Below are 23,957 nucleotides of genomic sequence, written 5' to 3'. Positions count from 1 at the left end.
ACAGGCCAGCCGGGGGGCGGGGGGTCATGGGAAATTGGAAGCTAATCAGGGCCCTGATCAGGACAGTTGGCCACCACAGTGTGCATCATAGCGACTGGTTGTTCCAGTCATTTCGGTCATTCCATCATTCTGGTCATTTGGCTTTTATATATGTGTGTGTGTGTGTGTGTGTGTGTGTGTGTGTGTGTATGTGTGTGTATGTATGTATATATATGTGTGTGTATGTGTATGTATGTATGTGTGTGTGTGTATATGTATGTAGATGTCATGAAGAGGCCAGTATTATGCAGTTGACCAGAATCTACATGGCCCACGTAGAGCCTGGGTAGGATGTAAAATTAGATTCACTTTCCTAAAAACCCGTCATTTAAACAGAAATTAAATTCTGCAGTAGTGCCTATGGGATTTCTGCAGGTGGATGTTCTAATTTCAATTTTTATGAAAAATGAAAGCTCATCTTACAAAGCTCATCTTTGAGGGATCCATGACCCTGAAGTGGGGCTCCTTCTCCCTCCCACTGAGAAGGTCAATCCATCATTGTAAACGTCCAAATGTCAAGAGAAACAGAGATCACCTCTCCCTTTGGGCCAAATTCCAGATATTATTTTTTCTAACCTGTTAATTATTTGGAAATTTCACTGAAATGATTCACTTCTCAATTTAATAGATTTTCTTTACATCCCTAAGCTTATTTTTGAACTCTCATGCCTTACCTATTAACTTCACACACGTTATTTTTTATCTACAGTATATGAGACATTTATTTTCTTCCATCCCTGAGTATAGAAGCCCAGGCATCCAGATGGCATTGCACACTGTGCAATAGTTAATATCACCACATTCATAGTACCCAAATCCATTTTCTAAATTTTAAATAATATTTATAGACTCACTTTTTATTTATTTTTTAAAATGTATTTTTATTAATTTCAGGGATGAAGAAAAAGGGAGAGAGGGTAGAAACATCAATGATGAGAGAGAATCATTGATTGGCTGCCTCCTGCACGCTCCCCATTGGGGATCTAGTCCACAACCTGGGCATGTGCCCTTGATGGGAATCAAACCTGGGACCCTTGAGTCTGCAAATCAATGCTCTATCCACTGAGCCAAAACAGCTAGGGTTCACTTTTTAAAAAAACACCTGTATTTTTACTGATATATTATTTTTCTCCCCATGAAATTGACAGGAAAAAGACACCTTAAGTTTAAAAGGAAAAGAGAAAGCCAGACTATTCTGATATTCCCTGGCTTTCTTTAATCTTTAAGTAAATGATCATAGATTTTTCACCTAAGAACACCTAGAATAAGAACTATAGATACAATTCAGACATACTTTTAAGAAATTAACCTAACAAGATTAGATATCTTTTCAGTTTAGGCTTTTCTCTCTCCTATTAACACTTCCTTTGATTCTCTAGTACTACTGAATAAAATCCTTCTAAAATTTTTTCTTTTAAGCCTTTTCTTCAGATATTTGTAACATTAATTTATGAGAGTATGGCAAGATTTCAATGGGTAAATGTTTCTGCAAATACACTTACAATACATTCCTGTCCTTGCCTCATCCCAGGGGTAGTCTAAGTAACTTTAAAATAGCAGTTGTAAACATTAAAGTTAGAAAATGTACTTCTCTGACTAATTTTACATTATACCACAAAAGCTTAGGTTTACTCGTGCGAATACTTCTTATTGCCCAGAGGATTTTTCCCCTTTGCATTATAGAACGTCCTAACAAAACTTTTTATAGTCAGTTAGGAATTGGAAACATACTAAAAGTAGTGGCCTCTCTCTGGTACTAACTATATTTAAAGATGTTTGGTACATAAATGTTAACTTAGATTATAATATTTACAAAACTCTTACTAAAATGTTATGTTTGTGCTATAACAGTATCTTTCCTAGACTAAATTATTACTTAAAATAACCATTTTAGCCCTAGTCAATTTGCCTCAGTGGATGGAGCGTCGCCTATGGACTGAAGGGTCCCAGGTTCGATGTGGGCCAGGGCACACGCCCGGGTTGTGGGCTTAATTCCCAGAGGGCAGTGTTCAGGAGACAGCCAACCAATGATCCTCTCTCATCGTTGATGTTTTTGTCTCTCTACCTTTTCTTTCCTCTCTGAAATCAATAAGGAAATATTTTTAAAATAACCATTTTATAAGATAAGTAATAAAAAGTGTCCTTAAATTTAAATCACTAGTTCTGTGGTTGGTTAATTGTTTTTATTGACAGAATCACTAAGTGGATTTTCAGAATAACAATTTTTTTAAAAATATATTTTATTGATTTTTTTACAGAGAGGAAAAGAGAGGGATAGAGAGTTAGAATCATCGATGAGAGAGAATCATCGATCAGCTGCCTCTTGCACACCCCCTACTGGGGATGTGCCCGGAAACAAGGTACATGCCCTTGACTGGAATCAAACCTGGGACATTTCAGTCTGCAGGCTGATGCTCTATCCACTGAGCCAAACCGGTTTCGGCAGAATAACAATTTTTATTATTTCAGATATAATGAGCAAATGTGTCCGTTCTGTCTTTTCACAGTGGTTGGCAGGATGGAGAACTGTCACCAGTAACTAGGAAGAGTTTTAGTTTTGCAAGATGAAATTTCTGGAGATGGATGCTGGTGATGGTTGCACAACCATGTAAATATACTTAGAGCAACTGAATTGTACCCTTAAAATGATGAAGATAGTAAATTTTATATTGTGTGTATTTTACCCCAATTAGAAATATATATATATATGTATGTATGTATGTATATTTCACACACACACAAACAAAAAAAGAGTTTTAAATAGATGCATAAAAGGACTCAACACCTGTGTACAGCTTGGTGAATTAAAACACACCTAGATAAGCAATACCCAGAACAAAAAATTGAACATTTCTTTATATATATATATATAATTTTTTTTTTTTTACAGAGAGGAATAGAGAGAGTTAGAAACATCCATGAGGGAGAATCATCCATGAGATCCCCTACTGGGGATGTGCCCACAACCAGGTACATGCCCTTGACTGAAATCGAACCTGGGACCCTCAGTCCGCAGGCCGATGCTCTATCCACTAAGCCAAACTGGTTTCAGCAAAAAAAATTGAACATTTCTTTACTCCAAAGACCCGTCTTCTTTTCTACACTCACCCTTTTTTCAATTGTATTACTCACTCTAAAATTGTTCCTGTGGAAATGATGGAGACCATTGAGAGGGAGAAGCGAGGGAAATGAGGAAGGAAGCAGTTTGTGTTGTGCTAGACCTATGATGGAATTTCAGAGCCAAGCCTGGGCTAAAGAGGATGAAAAGTGGTCCCAATGCAGGCATATAAATGGAGAAGGATTTGGTCTGTATAAGGCATGCAAAATCATTTGGTCTGGCCCTGCCAAGGCTTTAGGGGTGAATTAATTAAATGTTTGACCAAATATAGCAGGCCATTTTTTTTTATCTCTGCATATTTTACACTTTAATATAAATTTCAAAACATAAAATATAACAATTTTGTCTATGTTCAAATCCACTTAATTTTATCTGAAACACAACATCCTATATAATAAAGAGGTAATATGCAAATTGGCCATCACTCCAACACAAGATTGCTGCCCCATGTGGACACAAGACTGCTGCCATGCATGAATTTTGTGCACTGGGCCTCTGTTTATAAAATAAACAGCTTCTGCAACAAAATCAACATTAAGAGAGTTGTTTTCTTAAATTATTTTTTAATGGTTATAGTGGAGCCAATTTTCCTCATAAAGTACTTATTGGGACTTAGCACACTCTTTAGGCTGCTTGAATACAACCAAGAATGTGATATTGATACGTAAATATTATATATAGATTCTGTCAAATATTCAAGATAAAAGAACTGACTTTTGACTTAACCCTAAACCAAAAATGTGCCCAGCATAGAGGATGCTATGATGAATGAGATAGTATTAGGTTATGCTCCATTGGGAAACACATTCTTCCTCCACTTACCATCTTTTCCCACTCAGTTTTACCTTATTAGTCCCAGAAATGCACCTCACATAAGCACTCTCCCATCTGGTCTTACAATCCTTACACACACACACACACACACACACACACACACACGGCATATTTTGCATTTAAAAAATGGCAAATAAAGAGGAATAATCTTTTATTCCTAAAAAAGCTTGTGGCTTTATATAGGAAATGTAAAAAGCCTGTTTAACCTCATTCACAGTTGTTCTCAAGGTCACTACATTAATTCAGTGTCTCATCTCTGAAGGATTACTCTGGGATTCTTCTCTGCAGTCTCTCTCACTTTGTTGTTGTTGTTAACCCTCATATGAAGATATTTTTCCATTAACTTTTAAAGACAGTGGAAGGGAGAGGGAGAGACAAAGAAACATCGATGTGAGAAAGACACATTGATTGGTTGCCTCCTGAGTGTACCTTGACCAGGGCAGTGTATTGAGCCTTTAACTGGATACGTGCCTTTGACTGGAATAGACCCTTTAGTCCATAGGCCCATGTTCTATCCACTGAGCCAAACTGGCTAGGGCTTCTCACACTTTTTAAATTCATTTTCCACAAAGCCACCTGCACAGTCTCCCCAAAACAAAATTCTGATCACATGTTTCACTGACTTGAAATCCCTCTTTGTCTTGCATTTTCAGTTAATAACAATTGCCAGACTTTTGGTTAGCACATGCTTAAAGCTGACACCCTACTTCAAACGTTACAAAACATGGAGGCCAGGTAAAATATAGGTTTTCAGAACTTCTTCTCTAATCAAATAAAAGGAGGAAGCCGGGGAGATTTTGTTCTTTTTGCCCCAGAAATGGAAAAGGGGAAAGAGAGGAAGGGGCCAGCAGAGGACTGAGGGGGAAGACTAAGTGCACCTGGAGGTGGGTTTCGTGCGAGGGTGGGCGTCTCCCTGGGCCCGCTTGCTCTGCCTTTCCCCAGGACTAGCGGCACCTTCCTCCCCCAACTTGTCCTGCTGCCAGAGTTCCTTCTGCTTGTCCTCTTGCAACCCTGGCCTTGGTGTTGACTTCTGCTACTGCTGGCTTTCCTCTGTAGGACCCGAAAGCTCCTTCCTCTCCTTGTCCTTCTCATCCTTCCCGTCCTTCCGCGGCCGGATCAAGCCCCGGAGGTCCATTACTGGTGAATAGAGGTCCCAGGCTGGTAGGGGTGCCTTGGGGTCCCTGCACCCCCAAAAAGAGCAGCTGTACAGGGTGAGAGGGCCCAGCGAGCACTGCACAGACCTGTCCACAGGTGGGCTCACCTGCACGCCCACCTCCTTGGTGTTGGCCTTGCACAGCCGCAGGCCCAGGCTGGGGTCCATCTGGGAGAGAATGGCCTTAAGCTGTGCCCTCTTGCAAGGGTCACTGCAGTAGGCCCAGGCATTGGTGGGCACCACCAGCCCCGTCCTGGCCAGGAAAGTGGGAGCACCAGTGTTTTGTCTCCAGTCAGGCTGTTGGTGGTCAGAGTCCAGGCTGGCCCAAAGGCAGTGTGTTCCCATAGTGTGTTCCCTGGTACAGGCCTGAGGAACTTGGACAAAGTGCTCCATCTGCTGTCCAGGCTTAGTGCAATATCCTGATTTAGTTTACATCTGTCCTTGTTCTGTCTTCTACTTTCATCTGCCCCTTTTATCTCAAGTTCAAGTTGGCTCAGGTTCATCCCTATATTTTCCACTTATTTCAGATTCTGGTGGGAGCTGTGTATTACCCTAATTGAAGGGAGTGGTGGGAGGAGAGCTACCTACCTACAGAGGCCTAATTACCATCTGATTCAAATTGCTCTTATCTTTTCAATTCACTGCTCCTGAATCTTTTTTCAAAGCTGTTTTTCATTGCTGACTTATTCACACTCATGCTATAGTTAGCCATTCATTTATTTATTCCGATAGCAATGTACCATTTTAGAGATCCTGTTTTAAAGCATATAGTAAAACAAATACAAGGAGTACAGTAAATTGTTTGAACAGCCTTATACTAGAAGAGTATAAAGAAGAAAATACATTATTATGGCAGGGCACAGGGACCATAAAGTTATGGAGGGGTGGGTAGGTGTATATAGTGAGAGAAAATATATTTCAGAGGGTTGTATGACATGCCCCCCTTCCCTGCCTTCCCATCTGCCAAATGCATGTGAGAGTGAGAAAATTGTTCTGATTTAGAGGGTAAACACAGATCTAATAGCAGGATATTATCTAACATCAAACCCACTTGAATTAAAACCTGGGCCTTTGTACCATGCAAGTTACTTAAGTTATTGTTTCCTTATGACAATACTGTTAGGGTCATTGAAGGAGGAACACACAAGGCCAAAAGGGGTGAAGAATTATGAATTAGGTCATCTAGAAACCCAGATGGGCTGAGCCCCAAAGTGGCACCAGCACCCAAAGACTGGCAGTCAGAAGTTTTTAAAGGACTCCATACAGACTTTTTCTGGGTTGAAAATTCTCTGTGCAGGCCTGGATTCCAGGAAAATCTGGAGGGGAGAGATAATGGTTTTAGCAAGTGGAATGTGGTCTAAGCAAGTAGAATGTCCATTGTGAAATGACTTACATGTCAATTCCCAGGGGAGAGGGTATCGATTCAATTATTTGATCAGACCTATCAAGTACCTGTACTAACTAATTTATAGGATTATTGTAAGATTAAAATGTGCTATTGCATATGAAGCACAAAGCAGACTCACCTGTTCAATAAGTGCAACTATTGTTAGATAAGTGTTTTTTACTGTTCAGACCTAGGTGATCATAAGCTCTGGTATTTCTCTGTATTGGTCAGCTTCCTGCTATAGCTGAGGTTATGATCAAACTGAAATGACACCTACAGAGCCCACCCTTTTGAATTTTTAATCTTTATTGTTGAAAGTATTACAGATGTCCTCCCCCCACCCCCATCCCTTCTAGCCCACACCTGACCCTGACCCTAGACCTTCACACTATTGTCTGTGTCCATGAGTTATACATATATGCATATAAGTTCTTTGGTTAATCTCTTGTCAACCACCCACTCTCCCCCATCTTGCCTCTGAAATTCCACATTCTGTTCCATGCTCCCACGTCTCTAGAAACACTTTGTTCATCCATTTATTTTGTTCATTAGATTCCACATATGAGTGAGATCATGTGATATTTGTCTTTCTCTGACTGGCTTACTTTGCTTTAGCACTGTGGTTGGCAAACTGCGGCTCGCAAGCCACATGCAGCTCTTTGGCCCCTTGAGTGTGGCTCTTCCACAAAATACCATGGCCTGGGCGAGTCTATTTAGAAGAAGTGGCATTAGGAGAAATTTAAGTTTAAAAAGTTTGGCTCTCAAAAGAGATTTCAGAGAAACCAAAATGGCAGCATAAGGTAAACACCTCTACTGTGGCCTCGGACAACAATTTTAAAACTGCAACTGGAAGACAGAGTGGACATTGTCAAAACCACTGGGAAGCTGGCTGAGTGGAAATTCTACAACTAGAAGGAAAGAGAAAAGGACACTGAAACTCAGAGGAACTCCGGAGGTGCAGAGACCCGTGTACATGGAAAGGGTGGGCAGCTGAATATGCGGCTGGCTTACTTGTAGCTCATGGAGAGGATGAGCAGCAAACACTTTGGCTAGCTTTCTTGTTTGGGAGGAAAACAAAACCTCCTGACTGCACTGAAATCCAGCTCCGGGTGAAACTTTGGGTACCAGACTCATTCAGGGAGAAACTAGACTGTCTGGCAGCAGGTGAAACTCTAGAGCAGGCTTCTCTCAGAGGTACGCACAGCCATTGCCGCGGGACACGGAGACACAGGGCACTCGTAGAGTGGGGCTGATGGGGAAACCAAGGCTGTTTGCTCCACCCTGAGACTCCATCCCATCCAAGTTGAACACAAGCCCTCCCAGTGGCTAGCTTTCTCGGAAGGGAAACAAAACCTACCCATTGTACTGAAATCCAGCTCCGGGTTAGACTTTGGGTACCACACTCACTCGGGGAGAAACTGGACTGTCTGGCAGCGGGTGAATCTCAAGAGCACCCTTCTCTCAGAGGTATGAGCAGCCATTAGAACGGGGATGACAGGAAACCAAGGCTGTCTGCACCACGCTGTGACCACCCCATCCAAGCTGAGCACAAAAGCCCTCCCATCGGAGACACTGCTGATCCTCACAGCCAATTGGCCTGGAGATCAACTCCCCCTAATAATACCAACAACAATTAAGGCTTAATCACAACAAGACTTACACACACAGCCCACAAAGGGCTGCACAAGAGTGTCCATCTCAGGTAACTGGGGAGGCTGAGCTACTGGGCCCCAAAGGACACTTCGCATAAAAAGCAACTCCATCAACTCAGGGAAGCAGCTACAATGCAGAGACAAAGAGGTGGGCCACAAATGAAGGAAATGGAGAAAGCAAAAGAATGGACATAGAGTTCAAAATCACAGTTATAAGGTTTTTCAAGAATTTCCTAGAAAAGGCTGATAAATTTGAGACCCTCAAGGATATGAAAAAAAAAACAACTAGAAATTAAACATACACTGACTGAAATAAAAATATTATACAGAGATCTAAAAGCAGACCAGAGGATTGCAAGAATCAAGTCAAAGATTTGAAATACCAAGAAGCAAAAAAACATTCAACCGGAAAAGAAAAAAGAAAAAAGAATCCAAAAATTTGAAGATAGTGTAAGAAGCCTCTGGGACAACTTCAAGTGTACCAACATCAGAATTATGGGGGTGCCAGAAGAAGAGAGAGCAAGATACTGAAAACCTATTTGAAAGAATAATTACTGGAAACTTCCCCCACCTTGTGAAAGAAATAAGACTTACAAATCCAGGAAGTGCACAGAGCCCCAAACAAAAGGAATCCAAAGAGGACTACACCAAGACACATCATAATTAAAATGCCAAGAGCAAAAGACAAAGAGAGAATCTTACAAGCAGCAAGAGAAAAACAGTTACCTAAAAGGGAGCACCCATACGATTGTCAGCTAATTTCTCAAAAGAAACTATGCAGGCCAGATGGGAATGGCAAGAAATATTCAAAGTGATGAAAGGTATTCTTTAAGAAGAGGAAGAAGGACAAGATAAAGATAAATATTATGAACAACAAATACATATCTATCAACAAGTGAATCTAAAAACCAAGGGAATAAAAAATATGATGAACAGAATAAACTGGTGAATATAATAGAATCAGGGGCATGGAAAGGGAGGGGGACTGACAATTCTCAAGGGAAAAGGGGAATTGGGGGGTGCAGGAAGAGACTGAACAAAAAGCGTACATCTATGGATGAGGACATTGTGGGGGAGAGGGGAAGGTAAGGGCAGAGGGTGGGATAGGAACCTGGTGGAGGGGAGAAATGGGGGAAGAAGAGGAACAATTGTAATAATCTGAATAATAAAGATTTAATAAATTAAAAAAAGAAATTTCAATCATGATACTGTTGATATTTGGCTCGGTTTAATAATGAGTTTGCCAACCAGTGGCTTAGCATAATACTCTCCAGGTCCCTCCCATGTTGTCTCAAAGAGTAAGAGACCCTTCTTTTTTACTACTGCATAGTATTCCATGATATAAATGTACCACAGCTTTTTTATCCGCTCATCTGCTGATGGACACTTGGAGCCCACCCTTTTTCTAATCCAAGGCTGCTTCTGCTGTTTACTGTTCAAGAGCCTTCCAGAAGTAGCAGGGCCCAAGGGCAGCTCCCACCTCCAGAACCCAGTGGAAGGCTTACCCGAATTAATTATAAACAAACCCGAATTAAGCCTTGTGGGCAGGTTAGACTCTGCGCATGAGGAGGACAGGGCCCTGCCTTCCAGGGAAGTTTGAGGGGGAGGACAGGCTCACACAGGGTGATCAATACCCTAACAGTGTAAAGGGCTCCAGGGCAGCCTGCAGAGGGGAGCAGCTCACAGCACAGGAAGTTACAGTGGATTCCCCATTCCTCAGGCAGGAAGACAGGCTCCAAGTTCTTGAACCTGCTAACCAAGAGCATCACAGGAGGAGAGCTTCACCTGTCAGCCCGCCCACTCCACAGGGAGCAGGGGCCACAAGGGGTTTCCAAGGTTGGTGACTGCTGGGCGGGAACAGATGCCTGTCAGAGCCAACAGGCCGGGAGAGACCCCTCAACGTGAGACAAGCTAAGCTAAGGCGATCGAGTCGCGGAGTGTTCACAGGGCGGCCCTCCGAAGGCTCCGGAGAACCGCCGCCTCCCACAGCTCCAGGCGTCCTCCAGGCCCGGCCGCTCGCAGACCGAGCCGGGGGCGTGGCTGCCGGACTTCCGGGCGGCGCGCGCTGCGGAGGGCGTCGTGACGTCACTGGGAGGCGTGCGGAGCGCGGCTTTGGCGCCCTCGGTTGAAAGCCCGGCGGGACCAGCTGCGGGGAGGAGGGTCGTCGCCAGGAGAGTCTGCGGAGCCCGGGAGCGGCGTCTGTGGAGGCGGTTAGTGCTGCGGGGGGCGCCGCCGGCCCCGCGCGGGTGGGCACGACGGCCGGTTCTCTGGGCCGGAGGCTCGGCTCCTCTCCGGGGACGCGGCCGCGCCACCCCCCGGGGTGGGCTCTGGCCGCGGGGCACACCAGTCTCCTCCCGCCACTTTCCTCACTGTCCGCCCGCTCACCGCAGCTGGTGCTGGTGCGATGGAACGTCCTGATTTGAAATGGCGTTTACCTCTAATGGGAGCCCACGCAACACGTGACTAGTTAACGTAATTAAAATTAATGTTAAAAATGCTGTTTCTGAGTTGCATTTGCAACTGACGTGGCCGGCGGGCACTGTGTGGGGCAGCACAAATGCGATGCTCCCACCGTTGCAGTCCCAGAAGACGGACCGAGACCAACCATCAGTGTCACTTGAGGCAACTGTAACCTCACAGTCCCTTAAGGACCCCACCCCGTGAAGTGTGTTCTGTTCTCTTTTACAGATTCGTTTTCCAAGTGTCGGAGTAATATCGTAGAGAAAAATGCCTATTGGGTGCAAAGAGAGACCAACTTTTTTTGAAATTTTTGAGACGCAATGCAGCCAAGCAGGTACTGATGGATTTTATATAAATTGATTAATTGCAGTGAGCAATGTTTTCAGAAAAATATGTAAATGCCCAGGCCTTTTTGTTTACATAGTTAAGAGAATAAACATTTACAGTTACCAAATAGTAAGAAACCAATTTCTTACCGTTTAATCCTGGTGATTAAAGAGGAGACTGGCCCTTGATTGGCAGTAGGATGAATTGTTTTTAAAGCATAGAACCTCCAGCAAACGAGAATCATTGGCAATTTTACTTCATAGGAGAAGTCATAGTTTTTATTCTCAATACTCCTTACACTCTTAAAAATGATTGAGGGTCTCAAAGAGCTCTTAATGTAAGTTGCCATATTAGAAGTTAAAAATATGAACTTTAAAAATATTTAGTAATTCACAACAAAAATTAAATCAATGCATATTAACATGAATAACATTTTTATGAAAAATACCTATATTTCGGCCTGTGGACTAAAGGGTTCCAGGTTCGATTCCAGTCAAGTGCATGTACCTTGGTTTCTGGCACATCCCTAGTGGGAGGTGTGTAGGAGGCAGCTGATCTGATGTTTCTCATCGATGTTTCTATTATAACTCTTACTATCTTCCTTCCTCTCTATAAAAATCAATAAAATATATTTTAAAAAAAGATTGGGAGGATGTCAAGCTGACAGAGCCTGGTAAAGTTTAACAAAATTCTAATTCTCATTTGAAAGCTCACATTGTTTCATTGGCTCTTGTTTTCCCTCAGTGACAGGCTCACTTCATTTGTTTTTTTAAAAAATGTCTCCCAAATCATCTAACTCAGAATGAGTTAGTCATTCTTCCTACTAAAAATGGCTTTCTGGGGAAAAAGTGCTAATTTACCTCAGACTCATCACATGAGTGCTTTTATAAAGAACTATTGTACGTAGTTAAATATGCAGAAATGCTTTATGCATACTTTTCATTTTGTCACAGGAAATATTAAAACAACATGTTTTATAATATTAGTATTGGGCTTTAATAAAACTAATTTTTACTACTTCATTAAGGACATTTTAAATTAAACTGGCTTTCTGGTTTTGGGTGTCTTGTTTTAACAAGTGCATAGTGATGAAGAATACAGTGACTGCTAGTACAGTTTGTTGCCACTGCCTTGGCTCATGCAAAGGTGTCATCAGTGTCACCAGTGGTACAATGTCAGCATTGTGAAAAAGACAAACGTATTATAATGAAAATAGTTTTGACCTTATGGACCTCTTGAAAATGACTTGGGGAACTTTCAAAAGGTCCCTAATCAGAAAGAAACTTGTACTCTAATCTATCCACAGACCACCATTTAGAACAGCTACTTTAGGAGTGGATAGATTAGAGTAGAAGTTTTGCCATTTCTCTTTAGCAGATAATCTTTTTATTCCCTTTTATTTGTGAGTCTACATGTTCCTTATACCTATAGATTTTTCATATTTACTTATGTGGTCTCTATAAACAATTTGAATTGTGTCTGTGGAATGTATTCTTACTATGGTTTTTGTTTCTGAATTGTGAATATAAAATAAAGAAAACTTTAGAAGAGTTAATAGAGTTAGGAGCCATCTCCTTGTAACTTTTGTAAACTTGTTATACCTTGCTACAGATTCATAAGAGAACAAGTGATCCTATTTAATTAATATGCTTTAACAAAAGTCATCCACAGCCCAAATTTCAAGTCATCCACAGTCCAAATCTCAAGCATCCTTTTCTATATTATGATCTTGACTGGCTCATGAATTTTTCCCTGACTCTGATTAAAACCAAGATGAGATTTTTATTTTTCTTACAGATTTAGGACCAATAAGCATTAATTGGTTTGAAGAACTTTCTTCAGAAGCTCCCCCATATAATTCTGAAACTGCAGAAGAATCTGAATATAAGTCCAGCAGTTATGAACCAAACCTATTTAAAACACCCCAAAGGAAACCTTATCATCACTTGGCTTCTACTCCAGTAATATTCAAAGAGCAAGGTCTAACTCTGCCACTGTATCAGTCTCCTTTAAAAGAATTAGATACGGGCAGATTAGATTTAGGTAAGTAAAGTGTAGACTAGAGAAAAATATGAAGTAGGAAATTAGACAAACCTGTATTAAACGTCTCTGCTGTCATTAACTGTGTCATATTGGTCAAATCAGCCTCTCTGGCTGCACTTTCCCACCAAAAAAATGGAGATGATGAAAATAATATCTTGGTAAGTTGGATTAAATAATTTTTTTTACTCAATAAACTGCACTAGAGAAGGCCATTCATATGCAAAAGCCTGGGTGTGTTTGTAGATTGTGTGGGGCGGAGTCTCAGGGCGTCACTAGGCTAGGGCGTGGCCAACGGCGATGGCTGCCAGTCCGCCCGCTCTGCCTCTGACCGGCCCTGAGTCTCTCGCCCCAGCACAGCAAACAATTATTCTCTCTCTCCCCCTCTCCTTCCTCTCTGGAATCAATAAAAATATATTTTTACAAAAGAATTATATTTAGTTTTGTAAGAAAGTGCAAACTTCCAAAGTGGCTATACCATTTTGATTTCCACCAACAATGAAGGAGCGTTCCTCTTGCTCCACATCCTCACCAGCATTTGGTTTTCTGTTTTCTATTTTCATTCTAATAGGAATGTGGTAGTATCTCCTTTGTTTTATTTTTTAAGTCCATTTTTTTTTTTTCCTTTCTGATTAGGACCTTTTTAAAGTGAATAGGAAGGTGAAATTTCAAAATACAGGTTTAGCTACTTTTCAACATCTTTAAAACTTTCATAAGAGGAGGTGGGATATTTTGTTGAAGTGGGGTGTTTAACTTACACATTTGGCTTATAGTGATTATTGTACTCCCTGTTACTTGAGAAATGAGGATATAATACAATGTTTTATGTATACTACTACAAATAGTTTTTAGTTTGGTCTTTGCTTAGTTTATTAACACTAATATGGCTTATTTTCCCCAAAATATCTCTAAGTTAGAGATGGTAGGATCAGTTAAAGCAACTATTTTTAAAAGCAACTTTTGAGAGTAATAATAAGTGCTTCAAGTGCCCAATTTGTGATACAAAAAAATAGGAATGCTGAAAGACTGTAGATTGGATTTGCTAGTCATATATATATAAGTTTAGAAACCCCGCCTGAGCAGTATTGTCTGAGAATGTAGAATGAAAGCATTATGTGTTGCTGTCTACAACCCCCTTTTCTAATCCTTGCTAATTCATTCAGCTAGTATTGGTGTATAGTGTCTACAACATATCAGGCAATTATTGTGTTGTGGTTGCTAAGAATGCTGTGATATGTAAGATAAGATATCTCCCTCAGGGAACTCATAGTCTAACTGGGGAAATGGGGGCAGTGTATGGTGAACTCTGCCTGGGAACACACAGGAGGGCACTCACTTAGTCTTACCTTAGGGATGGCTAAAGTTTTCTGGAGAATATAATTTCAAAATAGGAGTCTAAAAGAGGATGTGCTAAATCAAGAGAAATAAAGAGAGAAAGGCCCAGGCTGAGAGAAACCATTCTTGCAGGATATGCAGGTGGTTGGGTGCAGCTGAAAAGAGTATGAAAAATGTTGTCATAGAAATTAAATCATTAGTTCTTAAAGGCCTTGTCACCAGGGACTTTTGTTAGGAAGTTTGAACTTGTTATTGAGAACAGGTCTTGAAAGGTTTTCAGCAGAAAAGTCGTAAGGTCAGATTTAGTACCGTGGTGATATTCAGTAAAAGTCTTTTCCTTTATCCTTATTCTCCATGATAACTTAGTACTGTCTGTAACTTAATAATAGGACATAGCACATTCCACTTTGTCTTCTATTGGTGCACATTTCAAAAAATTTTTCACTATATTCTAAACTCCTTGAGATTAAAGTTGTATCTTGATTGCATTATTTAAAATGCCTTATGTGTATTATATATTTTTAATAAGGTTGTTGAAATGGGATCAGACATCCCTTTGAGGGATAAATCAGCAAACTGAGATGCCAATTCAGACTGAATTCCCCATATGTTTTCCTTTCCAGCATAGATGAGACTGTTTTAAATACATCCAGAGAATGAAAATTCACAATATAGAGCATATATATCCTCACTGAATTATTGTACTCTTTCAGGAAAGCATATTACCAATAGTAAATATAAAAGTTGTTGCACAATGAAGGCTAAAATGGATCAAGCAAATGATGTTATCCCACCTCTAAATTCTTGCCTTAGTGAAAGGTATGATGAAGCTTATTATATTAAAATCTTAAATGAAGCATTTACCTACATATATTTGTTTTATAGAAATGCATCTAATTTTCACACATATTTTAGCTAAGAGCCTGATAGAGGATCTTCTATTTTTAAATAACCTACTTTTAGGTTATTTAATAATTTGAACATTAGGAGCATTTACTTTGTTTTCATATCATATTGAATTCACTGACTTTTCTATACTATGAAGTTTTTAAGTAACAAAAATACTGATGATAAAAATAATGCCTTTGGGGGGGAAATAATGCCTTTGAAGTAACAGTTTAAATTATTTGCATGCTTTGAATCACTGGAGAGAATATGATGCTATTATCAATTCATCTTAATAATTTTTTACTCAAAATTCCTTGCCGCTGAAATTTATGAGAACTTTAAATATTACTTCGAATGGGCATTTGAAACAATTTAGTATTTATTTAATTCTTCATGAAATAATACTTTTTAAAAAGTAATATAAAATATTACAAAGTGGTATAATTTTAATAATTGATATGACTGAGACTTTATTTTTTCTATGAGATTAGTATTCCCCTTCTCCCCATTTCTGTTCTCTCTTAAATAATCTGAGGAATTTGCTTTGTTTTGTTTTAGTCCTGGTGTTCTACAATGTACACATGTGACACCTCAAAGAGAAAAGTCAGGTATGATTAAAACTAAGGCTTTTTATTTTTTAAATATTCTAAATTTTAATAAAAATGAAATAGTAATTTTTTCCTTGTTTTACCCCCAGTGCTATGTGGAAGTTTATTTCATACACCAAAGCTTATGAAGGTAAATATTCTGCCTAGTTTATTGTTATGTAGTGACAACAGTGATATACCTTTGCCCTGAGATTTACAGATATATACTTATGATCTCACAGAGGCATTCAATAAATGATAAATGGTAAAAATAAGTAAATAAATGAATAAATAAGTGAATGAAAACTATTCTTAAAAAATATTAATCACTGTCTTTGTATGAAATAAACTATTTTTTTTTATTTCTAGGGTCAGACACGGAAACATATTTCCGAAAGTCTAGGAGCTGAGGTAGACTCTGATATGTCTTGGTCAAGTTCTTTAGCCACACCACCAACCCTTAGTGCTACTGTACTCATAGGTAATTCTGTCAAATATTTTTATAAGAAGGTAGATGACGTTGATATATCATCTCTAATGCTTTCTGTTAAAAAGAAAATATGAAAAAAATAACTAAATAGTAATTAGATTAGATAATTCTGTCTGATAAATGTAAAAGTTCAAAATAGTTTTATTCTATTTAGTGAAGACTTATAAGTCAGAAGTACATTAGATGGTGTTCTATAGGAGTAAGATTAATTTATATGCAAACCAGGAAATTTTTTTATTCTAACAAAAATTCATTCCATTTTGATTCATCTTTAGCTGGAAATTTAACTTTGCTCTGTTGTTGCTCAGATACAATAATACAGGTAAAATCATGTTGAAAATTAAAAAGTGTTTAACATGTAACATGCCTTTACGCTTTATTATTGTCTAAATAAATGCTAAAGTCTACACTCATTAGCTTTCAAGTCATGACCCCACAGTTTCATCTGATTGTCAAAGTCTTTGCAGACAGTGTTATCTTAAAGTCAGTATCACCAAACCATAATTCCTTACCTCCTTGTGAATGGTACTAGGAAAGTGAGTATAGCTTATTTACTATGTTGCTTGACCTTTCTAAATACTATATTTTAGATCAGTTAATTCTGTTTCAAGTGTGTCATTTAATTCAATAATGTATGTGTCTTTTGATGTCTGTCCAAAAAATATGTAAGTTTTTGTATGAACTTTAGTGTATGATGTACAATATGATACAGGTCAATTGAATTTTTTCTTTTACAGTCAGAGATGAAGAAGCATCTTCAGCTGTATTTCCTAATGATACTACTGATGTACGTAAATATGACAAATTGATTATGCTGTTGCAATTGCTTATTTTAGGATGCCTTGAAAAATTATTTATCTTGCATTTTTTATTCCTTAATTTATGATTTATCTAAACCTTTGTGAACGTCTCTAAATCTATTTCTACATGTGATTTTCTTTGACTTCCTATGAAAAACTCTGCTGTCTCTCTGTTTAAGAAGAAGCTGAATATTTATGGATAATAAGAGTTTATGTATTAGTAATTTTAAAATGTAACTTTCACCTGGCCAGTGTGGCAGCTCAGTGGTTGAGCATTGACCTATGACCCACAAGGTCATAGTGCAATTCCCAGTCAGGGCACATGCCTGGGTTGTGGGCTCAATCCCCAGTGGGGGGAGGAGGGAATATAGGAGGCGGCCAATCAATGATTCTCACTCATCATTGATGTTTCTCTCTCTCTCCCTTTCCCTTCCTCTCTGAAATCAATAAAATGTATATATATAAAATTTTTGTAGATTTTGAAAAGCTATTTTTCTGACCATGATGAAAGTTTGAAGAAAAATGATAGGTTTATCCCTTCCGGGCCAAACAGTGAAATAAAAAGTCAGAGAGAAGCTAAAAGTCATGGTAAGCTTTTATTTTATTTGAATTACTGTTTTTAATTGACATCATTGAAGTATTGTTCCTCTTAAAGAAAAAACACATTACTTCTCCTTTCTTGATCATTGAAGGTACTGAGGGAAAAACTAACTTGATTTACATGAAATTGTTAAAGCATCTAAGACTATTTAAGATACTGTTTTGACATAAAAACAAAGCAAAAGCCATTATTCAAAACTCAGAAAGATGAAGATTAATACTTATAATTAACAAAATGTGAAGGCCTTGTTTTCTAGTTAGAGAGTTACTGTGGTTACAGATATACCAAAAATTACTTAATCATTCATTGCAATATTGCATTTTTCTTAGTATGTGTGTATGTCTGTATAAATGTATAGAATTGGATATCTCTGTGAGTGTGTGTGTGTGTGTGTGTGTGTAAAATCAGATTCTGCTCTCAGTTGTTATAGGACCACAAATTTAAATTTAATTTGGACCATCTGATTTGATAAATCTTAGAACATTAAACTGTGTATATATAGTAAGATTGGGTGAATTTTAGTTGTGTAATCCTTGTTAAAAAAAATGGTTATTGGTGATTGGAGTATGAATTAAAATCTGGGTACATCGGAATGTATCTTTATCAGAAGAACAGAAGGGAGGGTGCTCCCCCCAAAATAGGGAGCACTCAGGAAAACCACTTAAAGGTTCAATTACATGTTACACAATACATACTATTTCTATGAGGGTTGTGACAATCAAATACATTATATGGTTGTATTATAAAATGCTATTAATATGCTTCTGTTTTAAATTTTAACAGAATTGGGGAATCCATTGGGAAAAGTAAGTAGCTGCAAAGACCATTTTGGAAATGTCCCAGAAGATGAAGTACATGAAAAGGTTGGAGATATTTCTGAAGAAGATAGTTTTTCATTATGTGTTTCTAAATATAAAAAAAGAAATCTACAAAAAATAAAAACTAACAAGACTAGGAAAAATATTTTCAATGAAACAAAAACTGATGAATGTGAAGAATCTAAAAAACAAATAAAAGATAATAAACAGTTGTTTTTATCCAAAATGGACCCAAATGACAGTGTTCCATTAGATTCAAAATTAAGGAGTCAGAAGCACTTGGGGAATGGATGTGACAGAATCTCTGAGGAGGGTGTACAGTCTCCAATCTTTGAATGGTCTCAGCTAACTCTCTCAGATATAAATGGAACCCAAATAGGGAAAATACTGCATAATTCTTCTTGTGACCAAAATAATTCTGAAAAAAATCTCATAGGCACAGAAAAAGAATGTACCAACTTTATTACTTTAGAAAGTTCTTTGCCACCTATTTCAAGTGTACCAAAGACAGAGAAGATATTAAAAGAGGAAATAATCGTGAATAAGAGAGATAAAGGACAGTGTCTTGAATTGCATGAAGATTCCACTCTTGAGTTAAAACACACAGTAGCTTCTCCTCTTCAGGGTATCAAAAAGTCTCGAGTCAGGATAAGAGAATCACCTGAAGAGACACCAAGTGCAGTTTTCTCAAATAACATGACTGATCCAAACTTTAAAAAAGATCCAGAAGCCTCTGAAAGTAGACTGGAAATAAGTACTATTTTCTCCCAGAAAGAAAGTTCTTTATGTACAAGTTCAATTAATAATGGAAGCTGTCCAGTCACTATCAAACATACTTCTGTAGCTTTGAAGAATACAGGTTTAATATCCACTTTGAGAAAGAAAACTAAAAAGTTTATTTATACTATAAATGATGAAACATCTTATCAAGGACTAAAAATGCAGAAAGATCAAGAATCAGGACTAAATAACTATTCTGCCCAATTTGAAGAAAACTCTTTTGAAGCACCATCTACAATTATAAATGCTGATTCAGGTACCCTTTTGTGTGTTTGTGTGAATAATACAGTTATATGGATGGTAACAAGTTTGCCTATTTGAATATGTGAATCTCTTTAACCTTTTTTTTAATCCTAGTCCAATGATATAGTATTATTGACTTTAGAGAGAGAGGAAAGAGAAACATTGATGTGAGAGAGAAACATCAGTTGGTTGTCTCCTATATGCACCTGACCAGAGATTGAACCCACAACATGGGTATATGCCCTGACCAGGAATCAAACCCACAACCTTTCAGTGTAAGGGACAATGCTCTAACCAACTGAGCCACACTGGCCATGCCTCTTTCATCTTTTTAAAAAGCATACTGCCTGTTTTCCTTCTGTAGTTTTTTTTAAATCTTTATATCTTGTATAGTTGACCCTGAATAACACAGAAGTTAGAGGTGCCAATCCCCATGCAGTTGGAAATTCAAGTACAACTTTTTACTTCCCCAAAACTCAGTCATCCTTGATACCTGCAGGGAGAGTGGGAGGAATATGGGGATGGGGGAAAGGGAAGGGGCGACACGGGAGCACAGGGGTTGGTTCCAGGATACCAAAATCTTCAGATTCTCAAGTCAGTACCTTATAGGAAACTAGTGGCCCAGTTCATGAAATTGGTGCACATTAAAAGACAATTAGAGGAAATATTTTACTATTGCTATTTTCCCTTTCTCTATAATAGAAGTGTCAGAGATTAAAGAAAATTAGTAAAATTTATATGAAAATCTCCTTCCTGTCAGAGTCTGAGGTGCATCAGGGGACCCAGAGTCAAGTCCCCACCAGCCCTATGTGCCTCAAAATTGCACCAGACCAAGACCTGGGCGGTCCCACCGCCGGCAAGCCCCCCTGGGTGAGGCCGCAGCTTCAAGTCCCCCATCCCAGCCTAGCACCACACAGCCTCAGGTCCCTGCTGATTGGTTGTTACAGTGTCATGGTGTTACAACCATTTACATATTAGCCTTTTATTATTAGCATGGTATAGAACCGTGGTTGGCAAACTACAGCTCACGAGCCATATGTGGCTCTTTGGCCCTTTGAGTGTGGCTCTTCCACAAAAACACCACAGCCTGGGTGAGTCTATTTTGAAGAAGTGGTGTTAGAAAAAGTTTAAAAAATTTGGCTCTCAAAAGAAATTTCAATCATTGTACTGTTGATATTTGGCTCTGATGACTAATGAGTTTGCCGACCACTGGTATAGAACAATGCATACACTTAGCCCTCTGCATCTGTGGATTCCCAACCACAGATGAAAAATATTGTTTTCCATCCATAGTTTATTATCTGTGGATGCAAATCCCAGAGAAATGGAAGACCAATGGTATGTTTATTGAAAAAAAAAATCCACATATAAGTGGGCCTGCTCGGTTCATACCAGTTTTGTTCACAGGTCAATTGTATTCTATATCAGACAATGTTAATATATGTTATTTTTTTCATTGAAGTTTTTATCAGTTATAATTTTCTATCTTAAACATTGATACCAATGTTCAAAACCATTTCATCAAACTTGTTGGATCTGTTTGCATGGTATGTGAATAATCATCACTCTTAAGACAGACCATGTGATTTATAAGCATCGAGATCAGCTGCATAATTCCTGCTTTAATTTCCAATGTTTATTATATTCAAATTGGGCAATTCTGTAAAAAATGTGCTATTTGTATTTTCACTAAAGCTACTGAAAAAAATAGGAAAAATGCTAAGTTGAATAAAGTAGTGATTTTTATTTTTATTGCTACATAATTTTCTCATATATTTAGGGATTGCTGAGATTTATTGCCATCTCTATGTACCCAGAGTGTGTACAGTAAAACTTTTTTATTTCAACAACAGTTTGTTTAATTATTAGCTAAACTCTGTTTAAAAGGCAATTTTAGTTCCATATGAAAAGATTTTACTGGGTTGGAATATCTCAGCAAGTGATAGGTTGGGTAGAACTAGATTACAAAGGAACTGCTTGATATTTGGGTTAATTTTTTTAAATATATATTTTATTGATTTAACAGTGAGTCAGGGAGAGGGATAGAGAGTTAGAAACATCAATGAGAGAGAAACATCGATCAGCTGCCTCCTGCACAGTTCCTACTGGGGATGTGCCCACAACCGAGGTACATGCCCTTGATTGGAATCAAACCCAGGACTCTTCAGTTCGCAGGCCAACGATTCATCCACTGAGCCAAACTGGCTAGGGCATATTTGGGTTAATTTTTATTTTAAAAGCCTTTAATGCTGAGTTAAAACCAATAAAACAGCTAATATGTAGTAGTGATCTGTAATGAACAAAAATGAGATTAATAATTTTGACTTGTTAATAGGAAATTCAGAGAGCCTTTAAAATTAACGGAACAGCTAATGGCTGGTGTGGCTCAGTAGTTGAGCATTTACCTACGAATCAGGATGTCACAATTCAATTCCTAGTCAGGGCACATTCCTGTGTTGTGGGCTTGATTCCCAGTGGAGAACTTCCAGGAGGCAGCCGATCAATGATTCTCTCTAATTATTTAGATTTCTCTTCCTCCCCCTTTCCCTTCCTCTCTGAATTAATAAAAATACATTAAAAAAATAAAATTAACTGAACCGAGCAGTTTAACTCATAATTGACACTATGTATTCTTTTATTATATAATTGACACTATGTCATCTTTCAGAACCTTTATATCCAGAACTTGGTTTTGAAAATTGACTTTTTGGTCTGACCAATGTGGCTCAATGGTTGAGCATCACCCTATGAACCACGGGGTCAAGGTTCTATTCCTAGTCAGGGCACATGACCAGGTTTCTTTTTCTTTTTTAATAAATCTTTATTGTTCTGATTATTACAATTGTTTCTCCTTCCCTCCCCCACATAGATCCCCTCCACCCGGTCCCCACCCCATCCTCTACCCTTATCTCCCCCCCCTGCTGTCCTCATCCATAGATATATGATTTTTGTCCAGTCTCTCCCCATACCCCCCACACAGACACCCCTTTCCCCCTGAGAATTATCAGTCCCCTCCCATTTTATGCCTCTGATTCTATTATATTCACCAGTTTATTCTGTTCCTCAGATTTTTAATTCACTTGATTTTTAGATTTACTTGTTGATAGATATGTATTTGTTGTTCATAATTTTTGTCTTTACTTTTTTCTTCTTTTTCCTCTTATCATTTCATATAATACTGGTTTGGTGGTGATGTACTCCTTTATCTTTTCCTGATCTGTGAAGCTCTTTAGCTGCCCTTCAATTCTGAATGATAACTTTGCTGGGTAGAGTAATCTTGGTTGTAGGTTCTTGCTGTTCATCACTTTGAATATTTCTTTTTTAATATATTTTATTGATGTTGTACAGAGAGAAAGGGAGAGAGATAGAGAGCTAGAAATGTCGATGAGAGAGAAACATCAACCAGCTGCCTCTTGCACACTCCCTACTGGGGTTATGCCCGCAACCAAGATACATGCCCTTGACCGGAATCGAACCTGGGACCTTTCAGTCCCCAAGCCAATGCTCTATCCATTGAGCCAAACCAGTTTCGGCACTTTGAATATTTCTTGCCATTCCCATATGCCATGCATAGTTTCTGTTGAGAAATCAGCTGATAATCATATGGGTGCTGCCTTGTAGGTAACTACCGTATTTTTCAGACCTTAAGATGCACTTTTTTCCCCCAGAAGTGGGGGGAAAAAGTCCCTGCGTCTTATGGTCCAAATATAGCCTACACATATACTTTTAAAAAAAAGTTTTTTTACTTGCCCGGCTCTGTGTGGTCTCTGTGTGCTTGCCCGGCTCTAAAATGGTTCTAAATGCTGCTGTTTACTTTACAAGGTTGATTACATGTGTTTATGACTGTGATGTTGGGTTTTAATGCACATAAAATATTTTAAGACACTATTTGTTTCAGAATCTTTTTTTCTTCATTTCCCTTCTCTAAAAACTGGTGCGTCTTATGGTCCGGAGCGTCTTATGGTCCGAAAAATATGCTGTTTTTCTTTTGCTGCTTGTGAGATTCTCTCTTTGTCTTTTGCTCTTGGCATTTTAATTATGATGTGTCTTGGTGTGGTCCTCTTTGGATTCCTTTTGTTTGCAGCTCTGTGCGCTTCCTGGATTTGTAAGTCTATTTCTTTCACAAGGTGGGGGAAGTTTTCTGTCATTATTACTTCAGATAGGTTTTCAGTGTCTTGCTCTCTCTCTTCTTCTGGCACCCCCATAATTCTGATGTTGGTATGCTTGAAGTTGTCCAGAGGCTTCTTACACTGTCTTCAACTTTCTGGATTCTCCTTTTGCTTCTCCAGAAGAGTGTCCTTTGCCTCTTTGTATTCCAAACCTTTAACTTGATTCTTGAGTTCTTCTAGTCTGTTTTTGGGTCTCTGTATAATATTTTTTTATTTCAGTCAGTGTATGTTTAATT

The 23,957-nt window shown here is 38.6% G+C and overlaps 1 protein-coding gene and 1 pseudogene across 2 annotated transcripts in view; one reads left to right on the top strand and one right to left on the bottom strand.

Annotated features, from left to right (window-relative positions):
- Positions 1-5,024: 5,024 nt before the first annotated feature.
- LOC118729581 lies at positions 5,025-7,824 on the bottom strand (annotated as a pseudogene).
- Positions 7,825-10,261: 2,437 nt separating this feature from the next.
- Positions 10,262-23,957, top strand: part of BRCA2 (BRCA2 DNA repair associated) — a 79,987-nt gene continuing 66,291 nt past the window's right edge. For both annotated transcript variants that reach the window (XM_045588513.1, XM_036456118.2), the window contains exons 1-10: positions 10,262-10,393; positions 10,872-10,977; positions 12,768-13,013; positions 15,059-15,164; positions 15,792-15,841; positions 15,931-15,971; positions 16,190-16,301; positions 17,048-17,097; positions 17,587-17,698; positions 18,495-19,565. In XM_045588513.1, coding sequence (XP_045444469.1) covers positions 10,911-10,977; positions 12,768-13,013; positions 15,059-15,164; positions 15,792-15,841; positions 15,931-15,971; positions 16,190-16,301; positions 17,048-17,097; positions 17,587-17,698; positions 18,495-19,565 — 1,855 coding nt within the window. In that variant the 5' untranslated portion in view covers positions 10,262-10,393; positions 10,872-10,910. The remainder of the gene's footprint in view (positions 10,394-10,871; positions 10,978-12,767; positions 13,014-15,058; positions 15,165-15,791; positions 15,842-15,930; positions 15,972-16,189; positions 16,302-17,047; positions 17,098-17,586; positions 17,699-18,494; positions 19,566-23,957) is intronic.

The sequence above is a fragment of the Pipistrellus kuhlii genome, unplaced genomic scaffold, assembly GCF_014108245.1.
Source record: "Pipistrellus kuhlii isolate mPipKuh1 unplaced genomic scaffold, mPipKuh1.p scaffold_m20_p_3, whole genome shotgun sequence".
NCBI lineage: Eukaryota > Metazoa > Chordata > Mammalia > Chiroptera > Vespertilionidae > Pipistrellus > Pipistrellus kuhlii.
Note: the sequence above shows the minus strand (reverse complement) of the source record. Positions and strands in the feature narration are given on the sequence as shown.